Below are 15,172 nucleotides of genomic sequence, written 5' to 3' on the forward strand. Positions count from 1 at the left end.
ATAAACGAAAAGTCAAAAAAGCCCTGATATTTGCACGAACAAATCGCTGCCTATGCATACATGCACAACATGAAAAGAGAGCATTTCCCAAAAGACCCCAAACACCAGTTCTCCAGGTCCCACACTCAGTTTCCTTCCCTTACTTTTTGACAGGGTTGTCTGTCATAGATACACACAGCACTGGGGCCATCACCGTGGATGTTTTTTCTTCATTTCTTCCCACCCACCTTGGCTTTGAAGCTTCCCTCAAACCCAGGTCTGGCCTTCTTCTTGCCTGCGGCAGGTTTCTTGCCCTTGTTTCCCTTCTCCTCGCGTCGTTTGCGGAGGTTCTCCTCGCGCTTCTGCTGACGCGCGTCCTTGCCCTTCTTGACGGCCTCAAGACGCTCCTTCCATTCCCGCTCGGACTTCTTCTTCGCGGATTCCCTGCGCTTCAGTGCCTTCTTGAGAAGCGAGGTGTCATCACGGACGCGTTCTCCGTGCGCCCGCTTCTTGGCATTCAGCCACATGTCCTTCTGTTCGATATCCGCACGCTTCTCCTCGTCCATCTCGGCCAGACGGGCCTTCTTTGCTTCAGCCGCCTTGAGTGCCGTAGCGGGGTCCTGCGGCCCATGGCGCTTTGGCTGTTCCCGAACGCTCATCAGACTGGGGTCGGCCAGCTGGCCGTCGGCGAACACCACCCGACCGAATGAGTAGTTGACGTTGGAGCCGATCGAGTCTGCAGGGGACCGCGGCGACGCAAGAAGCGAGCCAGAGCCACCGGGGGAGAAGCGCTTGGCCATGGCCTCGTCTTTGGCGCGCTGCTCTTCTTCCCTGGCCTTCTGTCGCAGTAGTTTCTTGTGTGCCTTGCGCTGCTCGGCTTTTTGGCGGCGAGCCTCGATCAGCTCCTGGCGGTTTCGGGCGGGCTTGCCGTTGAATCCGTCGGCCTGCCGGGCGGCGCGCAGCTCGTCCAAGCGCTTCTGTAAGCGCTGTTTCAACTCTTCAGGGGTCGGCTTGAGAGGCTTGGGTTCAGAGGATGATTTTTGGGAGGCGTCATTGGCGTCTGTGTGAGCAGAAGGAGGGACGATGGAAGATATGGAAGAGCTGCCGGAGTGGTCATTTGAGGCATCAAATCCGGGAGAGTTGGGTGCTGAGGATGGAGAGGATGACTGTTCTGCGGGCTCAGGGTTGAATTCGAGTGAGAGGCCTTCCTCAGGGACAGCACCTTCTTGCTCAATCTCATCATCGCTGTCTTCTACCGTGGAAGGCTGCTTCTCTTCTGGCTTATCGCTCGCAGGCTTCGACTCGGATTTTTCAACTTGTTTCTCTTTCTTGGCAGCTTCCTTGGCCTTCTTCTTCTCTTTCTGAGCGGCTTTCTTCTGTGCTTTCTTCTCCTCTCTTAACTTCTTGCGCGCTTCGGCTTCCTCCAATTTGGCCGCCGTATCATCGGATTGCTCTGTAGCGGCTTGCTTCTGCTTTTTCGATTTGGCATCGCCTCTCTTCAGGCCTTCCTTGGGAAGTTCAGAGCCCAGCTCTTCTTCCTCGGATGACTGGGACCCATCCTGCTCCTCCTCGTCCCGCTTACGCTTCCGTGCATTCTCGTCCATTACGTCCTTGGCCGTTTTGGCAGAATCGGGGTCCAATTTCGCACGTTTGGCTTCGCGGGCTTGCTCCTTTGTCTGCTTCTTTCGCTTCCATTGGTCCTATAGAATGAATTATGGTCAACCACGGCCGGGGAGTATTCAAGCCAAAACGGACAGAAAGAAGCAAGAATTTTTTTTCTCTGGGTGGAGAGCAGGGGATTAATGATGATCATCACGTACGCTGCCATCTTCACCATAATAGTACTTCGCAGGAATCAAAGACAGAAGGCCGTCGAAGGCCTCAGCATGGCTTCGCAACCGTTCCTGATAAAAAAGGTTGTCAGTTTCCCAAGCGTCGTGAGCGCGGGGCTTACGAAGCTTCAGGAACCACATACCTCGATATCATCCATCCTGACTTCGATAACCAGACCGCAGACTATCCACCTATAGAAACAAGCGATCTCGTTGCAATATCCGGACGTTGGCTTGTCTTGCTGGTTGTCCAGAATCGGTCGGTCAAAGTCGTTAGCGAAAGCTGCGATACCTCGAAAAATTTAGGTGGGTGTTGAAATCTTGGCATTCAGTTTTCTCCGCTCGGCTGGACTGATTGGAATGATTGGTTCACCGCCCGCACAGTAGATTCACTATCCACATTGGATGTATGAGGATTATCCATAACTTAAGGACAGTGTTGACATGGGACTTTTCAAGGGGTGGACACTACGTATATGAAAAAGACCAGAAGCTATTGTTCTGAGTGATGGGAGATGCTATCTAGTGTTAGTGTGGTCAGTCTATAGCTGCTCCTTTATCGCTCTACGGCTGAATGGAATGATTTACTCAAACTGAATGAGTGACAGGAAAGTAAAACATATAAATGTATGAGGCAAAGAACAGTTTCTCAGAAGGGTGCTTGCGATAGTTGGTATCATCTATGCCCTGCACATAAGCCTCTTGCCCATCTAACCACATGTTACCAAGAGGATGGCGTATGAATATAGAAATGCCACTTACTCCTTCGCTACATCTATATCTATTGAGCCTTGAACAAAAACGCCAATAAAAATAAAAATTCTACCGAGACGAAACCTGACACCGTATTGCTGCTCTAACCAAGTGGATTCCACACTCGTCAACCTTGCACCTTAAGTAATGACTGAGTATCAAGACCAGGGCATCCTTCGCTCCTGACATCCGTGATATTGTCATATGGAAAAGGAACAGTCCAGATCAAATCGAAGCTGGTCGGGATTAGCAAGGATTCAGGCACGGAATAGTCCAGCACGACTCACCGGTCCTCTGGATATTCCGGGACATGATCAGAGCCCAGTTCCACCACGATTTCTTTCATTCTCCCATGCCGCCAGGAAATCAGAATATTCCCCGGCCCCTGGAAGTTCCTCACGAGTTTTGCTACGCATCTGACTTGGTTCCGTCTGCACGAGAGATCAACTGCAAGACCCAAGTCGATAGCGAGGGGGAGGACGGTCTCGAATGAGCGTCTGTGTTCACCGTCTAAGCGAGGGTAAGTGGTTAGATCAACATTATCTGGCTAAGCCGTTAGGTAACGCCAGTAGAGACTATGGCATACGTCTGTTTGGCCTCGGGGCAACGATATAGCCGATGTCATATGTTGAGTTGACACCGAACACGTCTCGGAGGCATTGGGCTCGCCTGAAGCCGTCGGCATTCAAGCCGGAGTCCTCCGGGTGGCCGGATTTCTCGCCATGACGAATGATATAGACTGTTGGTTGCTCTGCCGCTGTTGAGGTAATCAGGAGGGATGCAAGTAGCAAGATGAAGAAAGAAACGTGATACATTCTGCCCAATATCCTCTCCGGGAAAAAGTTCCCTATGAAGATGCGCTGATTAGATGGACATGTAAGTGTAGACAACGTCTTATAGGTGCTCCATCACAATCTCTCATGACAGCATGCTTGACCGTATGCAAGATGCCTGCCACTTCACTAGTTAAAGCAAGATCAAGTAGTGGGTCGCGTACCATTGCAATGTCGCTCATGTAGATCAAAATCGCTCACGTAGATCACAGTTCGCATGACCTATCTACGCAATGTCTCATGCTAATGTTTTTAGGCTCATCAAAAATGGGCCTTTCATTTCGATTGGATTGAGCAAGTTTCTGTGAGAGGTAGATCAGGTGCCTTTTCCAGCCGTTAGTTGGTTACAGAAGTCTGTGTGACTCAGTCTTTGTGTGACTCGGCCATTATGTGATTGTCCTCGGTAGGAAAGTAATGATCATGAAGTAGACCAGCGTCTTTTCCCGCAAAGATGGGTTGCTTGCTGACACATGTTTACTTTTTCCGAGAGTGATCATCCGCATCCGATAAGCGTTGACATGACTCTTGCGACATTTTTCATCCCGATATCACACGCTGCATGAACAGTGGAGCGAGCTGATTGTAGATCAGTGGAAGGAGAGTCTCTTGGTCAAGTAGACATTGAGACTTATAGTATTGAATGGTGGTAGGCACTAGGTACGTTTTAGTTGTGGCTTATCTAGTGGGTTCAAGGACATATATAATAAGCCAGTCCCAAGCAAGACGCCTTTCCTCGAGTCAGCTTGAACTTGGATACGGACAACAGCAGTATCTAAGCATTAGACATCAAGTACCGAGTAGATGTTTGGCTCTAATCTTGCAGGTGCGATTTGGAATTCACCCTTGTAGCCTTGCCCAGAGAAGACATGTCCGAACCGTGTCGATTAAGAGCTTGGCCCATTGAGCCGACGAGCTGGTCTCTATGTTTAATCTGAAGCATTTCACGTTTTGAGTCGCGATGTTATTCTCTGTATCCGCGGCACCGAAGGACTTAGCTCAATGCCATAGGTAGGTAGTCAATGGGGATGCGAATAATATGGCTGCCTGCTGAGTGGAATCAACATGAGGGGTAAGGCAGTTGTATGATTGGAGGTGCTGCCACAGTACGGTAACGTATCCAAGATACCTATCTTACGGAAGTCGGCAGTCTCGGATATGTCACGATAAATACATTGAAAAGATTGCAGTCCCTAAATATAGCTTTGCAAGAACAATATTACGGATCCAGAAATGACAGGCACAGGATAATGATCGTTTGTCTAACGGAGTGGATAATGATAACATAGGAAGATGCATTACGCTGTTGCCATTGCACAGCCACTCGACCCAGCCACAGGTGGCTCTATATACTGTATTTTTATGGTAATCCAATAGGTACCTTAACAAACAGCGGTTCAGCTTGCTGAGCTTTGGGCAGCTACATTAAGAAATCGGGAGTTTTTTTTATTTCGAAATTTCAAGTCTCTTGGTCGATATCCAGAGCCAAGAATGCAGTCGCTAATAATACCTGGAGCCATCTAGCATCGAAAATCCGCATCTGATCAAAATTCACCTAAACGAGTAAAACCCAGAAGATCTGGCGGGGCATGTTCTGCGTAATAGATCGTACAACTTTCCGTATTGTCGTCGAACTCAGCCCCTGGGCTTCTGGAAGGCCACAGCCACCCCGCTACTTCGCCGACCGTAACGCGGTGTGGCGGAGGTATTTATTTGGAAATATGGATCAGGAACTCGAAATGTATGGCCATGAAATGGATAAGCCACAATGTGCAGTATCTGCATACCAATGGGAGTTGTCAGAAGCGCCCCATCGATGACGGGACAGTGATAGCATCCGACAGAATATTGTATTGTCCCATAGCGATCTAGCGGTGGTCTCATTGCCGTGGGCGCAACTAAGTGACTGAATGTGGGGTTCGATCCCGTCAGCAATCGACTCAGCCCTACATGTACCAACTTGTTAATTACTAGGTAGTAGATATAAAAGACAGGAGGGGCGCCCTTGAACTTTACCTCTGCTTCATCATCCTTCAGTCAATCACTCATCGTCTCCTCAAAGTTCCATCTTATCCACCTTCTATTACTCCAACAAATTGATCAACACAATCATGTCCGGTCCATACGATCAGTATTCCAACCAGCAAGGCTACGGCCAGGGCCAAGGTCAATACCAGCAGGGAGGATACTCCCAAGGCGGCTACGGACAGCAGTCGTACCCTAACCAGCAATACGGCCAGGAATATGGCCAACAGCATGGTCAGCAGCACGGTCAATACGGAGGCTCTAGTGACTACTACAACCAGCAGCGCGATCACAACCAGGGTCAGTACGGCCAGCACCAGCAGAGCCAATACGGTCAACACGACCAGTACGGTCAACAACACCAGGGCCAGGGGTCATACGGGCAGTCTGGGTATGTCACCTGCCCCACCACTCTCTTCTCACGTACATAAACTTCCGGCAACATCAGCTGACCTTTCTCTCTCTAGCTACAATGACCAGAACGCTCCCGGTGGAGCCCAAGAGGGCGAACGAGGACTCGGCGGTGCTATCGCGGGCGGTCTCGCGGGCGGCTTCGCAGGCCACAAAGCTGACCACGGTATTCTGGGTACCATCGGAGGCGCCATCATGGGATCTGTCCTGGAAGACGCCGTCAAGAAGAAGAAGCACAACAAGGAGGATGCCCCTTACGGCAGCCACGGTGGCTCCCAGTACGGCAGTCACCAGGGCGGGCATGGTTCCTCAAGCGGCGGTGGTCTGATGGATAACTTGGGCGGCTTCTTCAAGAAATAGATTTCTTGGATCGTCCTCGGCTGAGACGGTACAGAGTACCGCAAGCTTGGAGTCAATGTTTCCGAGTTTCTTTTTTTCCTATTTGATGACTTTGACCTACACGAGGATGACTTGCTACTGCTTCGCTTGTTTGTCCTTGATACCGATGTTGCACATGAGGCACTTTGCTTGACGGCCAATGACTAGATTTAATTTGTTTCGATATGCACATTGAAGACGATGATTGATTTGTAGACCGTATATTGTGCCGAAGTAACGTGAGCGATGCTGATTGATTTGGTCATTGCATCCCAAGCATGGTGGCTTTTGGTTTCATCAATCATCAAGCGGCCTCGATGTTCGTCTACCGAATGAGCTTGACCTCAGCTGGTAACAATCCGCTCGGGTCTGAGTATCTTCCGCTGTCTATGTAGGTGACTTGAATGTCAGAGGAGTACCGGCCGTGTCGACATGTCTCTTGAGCCGCCTGACCATAGCTTCATCGCGAGACAACCGGTCGGCTTGTTAAGCCTTGATAGCCGGCCGAGGATTGCTTCAGGACCGTGCCTCGGCCAGGGGACATATATCGCCTGCATATAGTTGTTTCACAGACCGTGTCACGGTTGTCATTGGTCACCTTTCACTTTCTGGTGCTGAGGTACTTCACAGATGCGCAACAGGTGGTTGTGGTGTTGAAGAGACTGAAGTGCTGGCCTGTGACTCAGGTTGTAAGTCTTTGTATACTTGTGTATCCTTTGATGGTGAGCCATTGAAAGATCTCAAGCTGTGAATTGAAGCCTTTATCCGCAGTCCAAGCGCTTCTGAGAATTACCCTTTGAGGCTTTGAGCACTCCGAAGCAGATGGCAGACAATACAAACATGCTTTACAGTTTCCCAAAATTAGGTAGGCAGAGAAATAAATGTCCTCATTGTTTGTTTGAGTAAAATTCGAGACAAGGACACCATCATAGCGACTCTTCACCTCTTCTCGTCCTGATTTGAAGCACCCGACGACTCAGTTCACTTTAGAACGAAGGAAAAAGAGTCCCCGAAGACATTATTGTCAATAGCAATGTCTGCTGGGACAATCTACTGTCAGCCATGCAATAGACATGACAGACAGATTGTATGAGCCTTCACATACTGTCTTTCAGACTCCCCTTCCAACTAAAAGTGACCCAGTATAGTTAGCTGTGAGCCTGTGAGCTGTGATTCAGCGGGTGTGAACTGTGGAGGGTGGAAACGCCCTAAAATAGACTAGCGCCTTTATATGTGCCTCAGGCCCGAAAATCCGCCAAGCCCGACATCAAAAGTTCGATCGGCCAGAAACTGAGCATTTCGCATACGGAGCAGCTCAACCTTCTAATTCAGCATATTTCAAGATGATTGTTCGACAATTATGCGTGCGGCAGAGTATGTGTTCAATTGATAAATCTTTGATATAACATCATTTGAAATCCGTTGTTAATCAGTCTTCTGCAGGCCGCCAACTTGCTCTGAATCGACCCACTCGCATCCTGAGCCGATTCTCCTCAACAGGAACTCCTGTCGAAACCGCAGTAGAAACCCCCGCAAAAGAAGTAACGCAGCAGCCGGGTTCACCTGCCGGCGCCGCGAAAGAGACAGGATCAGTAGCACTGTCAGCCAAGGAGGCGTGGGGCAAGCGCGAAGTGCAAAGTGAGCGAGACCGAACAACCTTCCTCCACCTCCTGCTGGAGTTCTGACTTTATACCCTTGCAGGACAAAAATTTCACGCACTCGGTAGTGATGTAGCAGTCGCATATCAGCCAGAAGATCTGATCCGAAATCCTCCTCGACCCTCCGATATCACCCTGGAATTGCTCCTCGCATCTCAAACACACCTCGGCCATTCTACTTCTCGCTGGAACCCGCAGAACTCGCGCTATATTTTTGGTATTCGAGAAGGTGTTCATGTTATTTCGCTCGATATAACTGCAGCGCACTTGCGGCGTGCAGCCAAGGTTGTGGAAGAGGTTGCTGCCCGAGGTGGATTGATTCTTTTCGTCGGCACACGAAAGGGTCAAAAACGGGCAGTTGTCCGGGCCGCGGAGCTGGCCAAAGGCTACCACATTTTTGAACGCTGGATTCCTGGCAGCTTAACCAATGGACAACAGATCTTAGGCCATTGCGATACCAAGGTGGTAAATGCGTTTGACGAAGAATTGCCGGAATTCAAGGATCTTCGGACGGATCAGCCGGCAATTAAGCCAGACCTTGTGGTGTGCTTTAATCCCATTGAGAATGTTGTTTTGCTGCACGAGTGTGGCTTGAACAATGTCCCAACCGTCGGCATCATTGACACGGATGCCGACCCAACTCAAGTTACTTACCCCATTCCTGCGAATGACGACAGTTTGCGTTCCGTGGCTGTCATTGCTGGTGTCTTGGGAAGAGCCGGAGAGGCAGGCCAAAAACGGAGACTGGAGGAGGCGAAGAAGGGCAAGATCACACACAGACTCCCTACACTGAAGGAGCTCGGCATCAAGCTTCCAGAGAACATGACTGAGACAGCCGAAAATCAGCAATGATGTGTTTTGGCTCTTAGTGAGGTTCTGTTATTTCATACCCAAAGTTCAGTATTTCGATCAACTGAGGGATTGTATTGTATAGAGCTATGTAAAGTTTTCCCACTTCTGGTGCGATCATCTGTATTAACAGCTTCAATTCGAGTCAATTTTCCGGGGATCTTCCTTTATATCCTCTCAAGAAAGCGGCCATATTAATATGGATCCATATCTTGTTCGGTATGGAGTGTCAGCCGGGTGTTCAACCGCGAAATTGAATAAATATGTTCACGAAGGTCAATTTGAATTCTCTTAAAACTCTTCTATCTTTCTATTCTGCAACGCCAAGCCCTCTCTTTCTTTTCCTTTGTGCATAGCCCTAATACCAACTACAAGGAATCGGCTATTCAGATACATTGTGACTCATCACGCTGTAGCATCTAATTCTTCAAAGTAAAAACAACGCGGCCTCGAGAGTCTCTCCCCTTGTATTCAACAGGCCTGCCATCATCAGACACAACGTGTCTCTCGTCGCCGTTGTGCAAGATGATATCCAGATCCTTCCAAGCGGGAACAAAGCCGCTCTCTTCGTCGCGTTTGAATCCAACAGTCACCTTCTCCTCCGTCGAGCTGTAGCTGATGATGTACGTTGATATCTTAGGCTGCAGGGAAATACCGTCATCCTCAAACCAGGTAGAGGCGAAGACGCGACCATGAGAGCTGCCCTTGGGAGGGAATATCTCGACGCCTCTGTAGTCGTCAAGTTCCTCTACAGCCAATGAAGCCTCAGTCTCATCCCCAGGCACTCTGGTTTGAACGGGCTTTCCAACAGGAATGGCACCACCGATACGCGCAACAAGCGGGATGCTTTCTCTCCATTGAGAGGGTATCTCGACCCACTGGCCGGAGGCGTAATATGTGTAGGGCGCGTTCATGTTGACATACCCAAAGTCGAACTCATCATTCGCCTTACGGGGAAGGTACATCTTCGCGACGGTTACACCGGGCTCGTACACACCTCCGACGAGGATAGTTTCACCGAACCAGAATTGTTCTTCTCCAGACTTGAGAGCCTTAGTCCAGACTTCGGGATCGGACTCGTAGCCCCATCCAATCCAGCGCTGAGGTGGAGAAGCGGTCAGGTGGCTCTCCAGACCAAGGGAGTATATGTAGGGGAGGATCTCATAACGGCGCTTGATGGTGTCGCGGACCAGCGGAGTGATCTCGGGGTACATCCAGGGCTCAATGACATCTCCCACGGAGGTGTTTCCGGGCGACGTTTTGAAGCAGTTGATGGCGAACCGGGGCGAATGGATACCTAGTTGCACCCATCGGAGGAGGAGTTCGGGAGAGGGTTGGGGTCCTTGTTGAGGAAACAGTCAGATTCTTGTCTCTCATCAGTGCTCTCAAGGGAGGAGGCATACCTTCGAAACCACCAATATCATGGCCACAGCACTATCAGAAGTCAGCATGCAATGTACGACCAGCTCAGTCTGTTATGGCGAAGTCTTACCTGCAACAGTGAAATACCGGCGTTCAATGACAAGGCGTTTGCGCCTTTCATGCTCTCCCAACTGGTCACATTGTCTCCACTCCATGAGCTGGCTGCATACCGAAGAGTGCCAGCAGTGGCACTTCTTGTGAGAACAAATGGTCTGTATTCGGGCTCCATGTCGACTAAGGCGTCATGAGATGCCTTGCCCATGAGTTCAGTATGCATTGCGCGGCCCCAGAGCCCGACGGATTTGTCGCTCTGTTTCTTTGCCTCCTCAGCGACTACTGATCCATCCAGAGCCATTTGCCATTCATCATCGGGAAGCGTATATTCGTTGTTGTCGTTCCACATACCATCGATTCCGGCTCGCTTCAGGCTCTGGACACCTTCATACCACCATCGGAAAGCAAACGAGGAGGTAAAATCAATGTGGCATCCATCACCACCGGTCGCACCCCCTGCGCTCCATAGTCTCATAGTGCCCGGTTCCTGAGTATCAGGCTTCTTGAACAGTGCTCCTGCACCGACAAGCTTCTGATAATCTGGATGCGACGCAAGGACAAAAGGCTTGATGTTGGTAAGGAGTCTGATTCCCCGAGCGTGGTACTTCTTAATCCACTCTTCGGGGTTGGGGAACCGATACTTGTTCCAGGTGAAGACATTGCGGACCTTGGGTTCTGTCTCTGCAATTGAGTAGCCCGAGCTCATCTGGTGGGCAGAGCATGGAATGCCGTGCTCCTTGAGCTTGTCCGCGAACTCCATGAGTCCTTGGTGCGCAGGTGGGTCATCAAGCATGGTGTACTTGTAACCTCCAGAGATGTAGCCATAAGCCCAGCGAGGTACAAGGAGCGGGAAGCCAAGGAGCTCGGCATATGACCTCACAGTATCTTTGAGTGTCTTTCCTACGATCAGATACTGCTCGAGGCCACCATAGTCTTGACGGTACACCTTGAAGTGACCCCAGAGTCCATCGATTTCGGAACCGACTGACCACGTCCCTCTGGCATGTGTTGTTGAGAATATGGCCACACAACCAGCGGGAGTCACCTTGATCAGCAGCGGGATGTGCTTATACAACGGATCTGTGTTGTAAACATCGTACCCGAAACTGTCTGTCGCCGAAAGCTGGAAGTGCCGCCCGGTGAGATCCATAGGTGCCCTCTTCTCTCCCAGCCCAACATGAAGCGCATTCCGGTCGTGCTCAGAATAGTGCGCGATGCCGGTTGCGTCGGCCACGTACGAGCGCAATGGCAGGTCCCGGTGGAGGGGCTTTTCTTCACCGGTCCACGACAACGAGACTACTGGAGTCTCGCTCCAGTCCACTGTGGCCGTCACGTCGCCGATCTCAATTGTCTTGGATGAACCGCCACCGGTGGCAGATACATGAATGCCATTGAGGTCTGTCTTTGGCTTCGAAATGCTCGGAAAGGGAGGAAGAGGATGGTCTTGCGAGGAAAATGTCACACGGAAAAGGTTTTGACGAATTGGTTCGAATGAGAAATCAAAGGAACGATCTTTCGAGTTTCCCGAGCGCAGATACACTGAGGGGCCCGCCGCAGTATTTCCTGAAGGCTGTTCTTGGTAGCCTTTGGGGCATAATTCCTTTTGAGGCATGATTGCTATAGTTCGTTAGGTGCGCCGCGAGGTCAATTAATTCGAAAGAAGCAAGTCAGGACAACTCTCGCGGATACTTTACAGGAGAAGAAGTCTAAAGTACGACGACATCATATCTATTTCAATGCTTCCCCTCATTATCCCCTCATTCGAAAAAGGGTAAGGTGGATAAGCCTATGAGTGGTGTCACTGAGTATATGATCGGTCTTCGGCCTACATCTCCGATGACATTCTTCATCCCCGCAGAACTTCGTCGGTCCATTGCCGTCTTCTCCGCGACTTGTCTGACCTGGTGACTCTTCAGGTTGAAGATGGCCATCGGGGCTTCCCACCGAAATCCGAAACTCATATATCCCCAGACTAACACGAACCTTCGCCCCGCTTCGTAGACTTCCGATCCCGTTCGATTGATTGGACGAGCCGTCGGAGGTTGCCCGTCGCTAAGAGTCATGCCATGCAATCTGAGGTTTTAGCTTCATATTTCCCATAAGCTACCAAGGCTAGATGGCCTTGGTCTCGCAATTGACTTTGCAGACCCAGCTAATAATGATTTTCCGCTGCCATTTGCCATCGGGTTTTGGGTCGCGTCGTCCGGGGTGACCTCCCCATGGGGTTCCCCATACTTCACTCTCGAACACACTCAGTCCTCGGTGGATAAAAAGGTCTCCTTGATCAACATGACAGGTCGTCACGGAATCGAGTTTGTATGCTCGCATATCCCGCAGTGACTTCGGCGACCCATACTATCAGAGTCACGCCCCTCTCTTTTCTCCTTCTCAGCTTGTCTTTTGGCCCTTCAGGCACTTGAAGAATCCTTCACCCAGCTGCAACTTTCAATCAAGCCCAGAGAAGCACAAGGAGCCATGTCCCTCGCAGCACAGCCGGCAGTCGGTAAGGGCAGAGATGAGGAACTGATCGAGACAGTTCATCCTGCCCCTTCTCAAGATCATACGCTTCATAGTGAGACAAAGAAAGATGTCGCCCTTCAGCTCATTGAGCAAGTGGGCCACTCGACCGTCCTTACTGCAGAGAATAACGCTCGAGTTTTGCGACGGATCGACTTGAGGCTATTGCCTATACTCTTGGGCATCTATTTCCTGCAACAGCTCGACAAGTCGACCCTCTCGTATGCATCAGTTTTCGGTTTGATCGAGAAAGCCCATCTTCATGGCAATCAATACTCTTGGTTAGGATCGGTCGTCTATGTCGCACAGCTTGTTGCTCAGCCCGTGATCGCCTATATCTTGGTGAAGGTTCCCCTTGGGAAATTCTTAGCCTGCACCACTCTTCTGTGGGGTGTCTCGTTGACATGCATGACGGCGGCGAACACCTTCCCAGGCTTGCTGGTCTGTCGGATGTTCCTTGGTCTGTTTGAGGCCGGAATTGGTGAGTGTTTTCATATCGTGTCAGCATCCATCACTGATTACTGACTGTGAGAGCAAAGCCCCGGCTTTTATCGCCGTTACGCAGATGTGGTATCGTCGGCTCGAGCAGCCTGTTCGACTGGGCTCATGGTACGCCATGAATGGAGTGGTGTTTATGGTAAGTTTAGCATTTGAAAAGGGTTCAGTCATTCTTCCAGAGCTGTGTTAACAAACACCTTTGCCAAATAGTTCGGCAGTCTAATAACGTGGGGCCTTGGACATATCGGCTCGTCGACCTTTGAACCCTACCAGGTGAGCGATACTACGTCTCTTCAGCGTTCACGAACGTTTGACTGACTATCAAATAGATTATCTTCTTATTTTTCGGTCTCATTACCGTCGTGTTTTCCGCCGTGGTTCTGTGAGTTGATGCTGATCAATCACTTCTAATGTTGGAAGTTGCTAACGCGCCTTGTTCAGGCTGTATATGCCGGACTCGCCCATACGTGCTAAATTTCTTAATGAGGAAGACAAACTGATCGCTATTGAAAGGTATTCTACCAGAAGATTTCGGGGCAAGCATTATGGCACATTGGTCCTAACGATGATTTAGACTTCGCATGAACCAGCAAGGAATCGAGACTCACAACTGGAAATGGGATCATGTGAAAGAGGCCTGCTTGGACCTGAAGTCATGGATTTGGTTTGCTCTGATGTTTTCGATCTCGTAAGAGGACCAGATACTCGTTGTACCAACACTGTGGCTCACACCGAAGCAGGATCCCTAGCGGCGGCATCTCCACCTTCGGTCCCCTTATTATCAAGTCCTTTGGATTCGATCAGTTCAAGACCATTCTTTTCAACATTCCGTTCGGTGCAGTACAACTTGTGGCCACTTTGGGTGGAGCGTGGCTGGCAACCTTCATCAAGATGAAGGGGCCTGTGGTCATGCTCTTGTGTCTACCTGCAATTGCTGGCTGCGTAATGCTACTGCAAATTAAACACGATGCAGAACATCGCGGTATTTTGCTTGCCGGATATTACATTGTACGTCATGAATACCCTTTTTGAGGAGTGTTGCTAACAACAGCCAGCTTTCCGTCTACCCGGGCATCAGTATGTTTCCTAAGAGGTATGCTTTTTACTGTAGCTGACCGATATTTAGCACCTATGGTCTATTCCTGGTCTGCTGCGAACACCGCCGGCGAAACGAAGAAGAAAGTGACGACTGGTCTGTTGATTGTCGGACAATGCGTTGGCAACGTAAGTGTGCCTACAGCAGAATGACAATAGAGAGTCCCATGCTAATGTTTTTCAGATCATTGGTCCCACTCTCTACACAACCGCCGAAGCGCCGCTTTACAGACGTGGTCTGCTCTCAAAGTAAGCAATGAGACACACCCGACTCGTTCCTGCACACTAACGAAAAACAGCCTCGCCATGTTCTGCGTTCTGGTTCTTCTTTGCCTGTAAGTTGTTACCCTTTCCCTTCGCGGCACTCAAGCTCTAACCCTCACATTAAGTATAAACCTGGTGTATCTCTGGGTTCTCAACAAGAAGCACTCCCAGAAGCGAGTTTCAATGGGCAAGAGTGCGATTATCATCGATCACTCGATGTACTCTGTTGGTGCTGTACCAGTAGACAAGGAGGGGGTGCCTATCCAGCAGACTGTCACCCAAGACAATGCGTTCAAGGACCTTACGGACTGGCAAAATGAGGACTTTGTCTATGTATTCTAATTTATTATCCATGTTTTTGTTGTTGGATATCTGCTACTTGTATTATTGATTAGGTTGGATTGATAACTCACTCAGTTGATGATAAGCCTCTAATTTGATCATGAAGGAAATCATTCAGACTTAAATCTGTATTATATTTCTTAAATTCGAAGCATATATCCACTGCCATTCTTCTCAGCCGTATAAACACGACCTGTCTCACTGTTCTATTCCAGCGTAGATTTATGCTATACACAATGCCGAGCCGGCTTAATCCCGATGAGGG

General features: G+C 49.8%; 6 protein-coding genes across 6 annotated transcripts; 3 read left to right on the forward strand and 3 right to left on the reverse strand.

Annotated features, from left to right (window-relative positions):
* Window positions 1-209: 209 nt before the first annotated feature.
* On the reverse strand, window positions 210-1,952 carry Asppvi_003099 (putative 60S ribosome biogenesis protein Rrp14; the record flags this gene model as incomplete). The annotated part of the gene is made up of 2 exons (XM_043299071.1): window positions 210-1,679; window positions 1,800-1,952. The coding sequence occupies 2 exons, from the start codon at window positions 1,950-1,952 to the stop codon at window positions 210-212; spliced, it is 1,623 nt and encodes a 540-aa protein (XP_043155006.1).
* Window positions 1,953-2,691: 739 nt separating this feature from the next.
* Window positions 2,692-3,379, reverse strand: Asppvi_003100 (putative phosphoglycerate mutase family protein; the record flags this gene model as incomplete). The annotated part of the gene is made up of 3 exons (XM_043299072.1): window positions 2,692-2,800; window positions 2,852-3,074; window positions 3,151-3,379. 3 exons carry the CDS (start codon window positions 3,377-3,379, stop codon window positions 2,692-2,694), a joined length of 561 nt encoding a protein of 186 aa, XP_043155007.1.
* A 2,126-nt stretch (window positions 3,380-5,505) lies between these two features.
* On the forward strand, window positions 5,506-6,190 carry hel10 (putative high expression lethality protein Hel10; the record flags this gene model as incomplete). Its single annotated transcript, XM_043299073.1, has 2 exons — window positions 5,506-5,810; window positions 5,887-6,190. 2 exons carry the CDS (start codon window positions 5,506-5,508, stop codon window positions 6,188-6,190), a joined length of 609 nt encoding a protein of 202 aa, XP_043155008.1.
* A 1,361-nt stretch (window positions 6,191-7,551) lies between these two features.
* Window positions 7,552-8,718, forward strand: Asppvi_003102 (mitochondrial 37S ribosomal protein uS2m; the record flags this gene model as incomplete). Its single annotated transcript, XM_043299074.1, has 3 exons — window positions 7,552-7,582; window positions 7,652-7,846; window positions 7,910-8,718. The coding sequence occupies 3 exons, from the start codon at window positions 7,552-7,554 to the stop codon at window positions 8,716-8,718; spliced, it is 1,035 nt and encodes a 344-aa protein (XP_043155009.1).
* Window positions 8,719-9,134: 416 nt separating this feature from the next.
* On the reverse strand, window positions 9,135-11,803 carry Asppvi_003103 (putative alpha-glucosidase; the record flags this gene model as incomplete). Its single annotated transcript, XM_043299075.1, has 3 exons — window positions 9,135-10,057; window positions 10,119-10,149; window positions 10,208-11,803. The coding sequence occupies 3 exons, from the start codon at window positions 11,801-11,803 to the stop codon at window positions 9,135-9,137; spliced, it is 2,550 nt and encodes an 849-aa protein (XP_043155010.1).
* Window positions 11,804-12,666: 863 nt separating this feature from the next.
* Asppvi_003104 (putative MFS transporter) lies at window positions 12,667-14,907 on the forward strand (the record flags this gene model as incomplete). The annotated part of the gene is made up of 12 exons (XM_043299076.1): window positions 12,667-13,189; window positions 13,248-13,345; window positions 13,417-13,479; window positions 13,536-13,588; window positions 13,648-13,719; window positions 13,781-13,894; window positions 13,947-14,214; window positions 14,262-14,283; window positions 14,333-14,430; window positions 14,486-14,550; window positions 14,601-14,636; window positions 14,691-14,907. 12 exons carry the CDS (start codon window positions 12,667-12,669, stop codon window positions 14,905-14,907), a joined length of 1,629 nt encoding a protein of 542 aa, XP_043155011.1.
* Between the last annotated feature and the right edge of the window lie 265 nt (window positions 14,908-15,172).

The sequence above is a fragment of the Aspergillus pseudoviridinutans genome (assembly GCF_018340605.1).
Source record: "Aspergillus pseudoviridinutans IFM 55266 DNA, scaffold_2, whole genome shotgun sequence".
Lineage (NCBI taxonomy): Eukaryota > Fungi > Ascomycota > Eurotiomycetes > Eurotiales > Aspergillaceae > Aspergillus > Aspergillus pseudoviridinutans.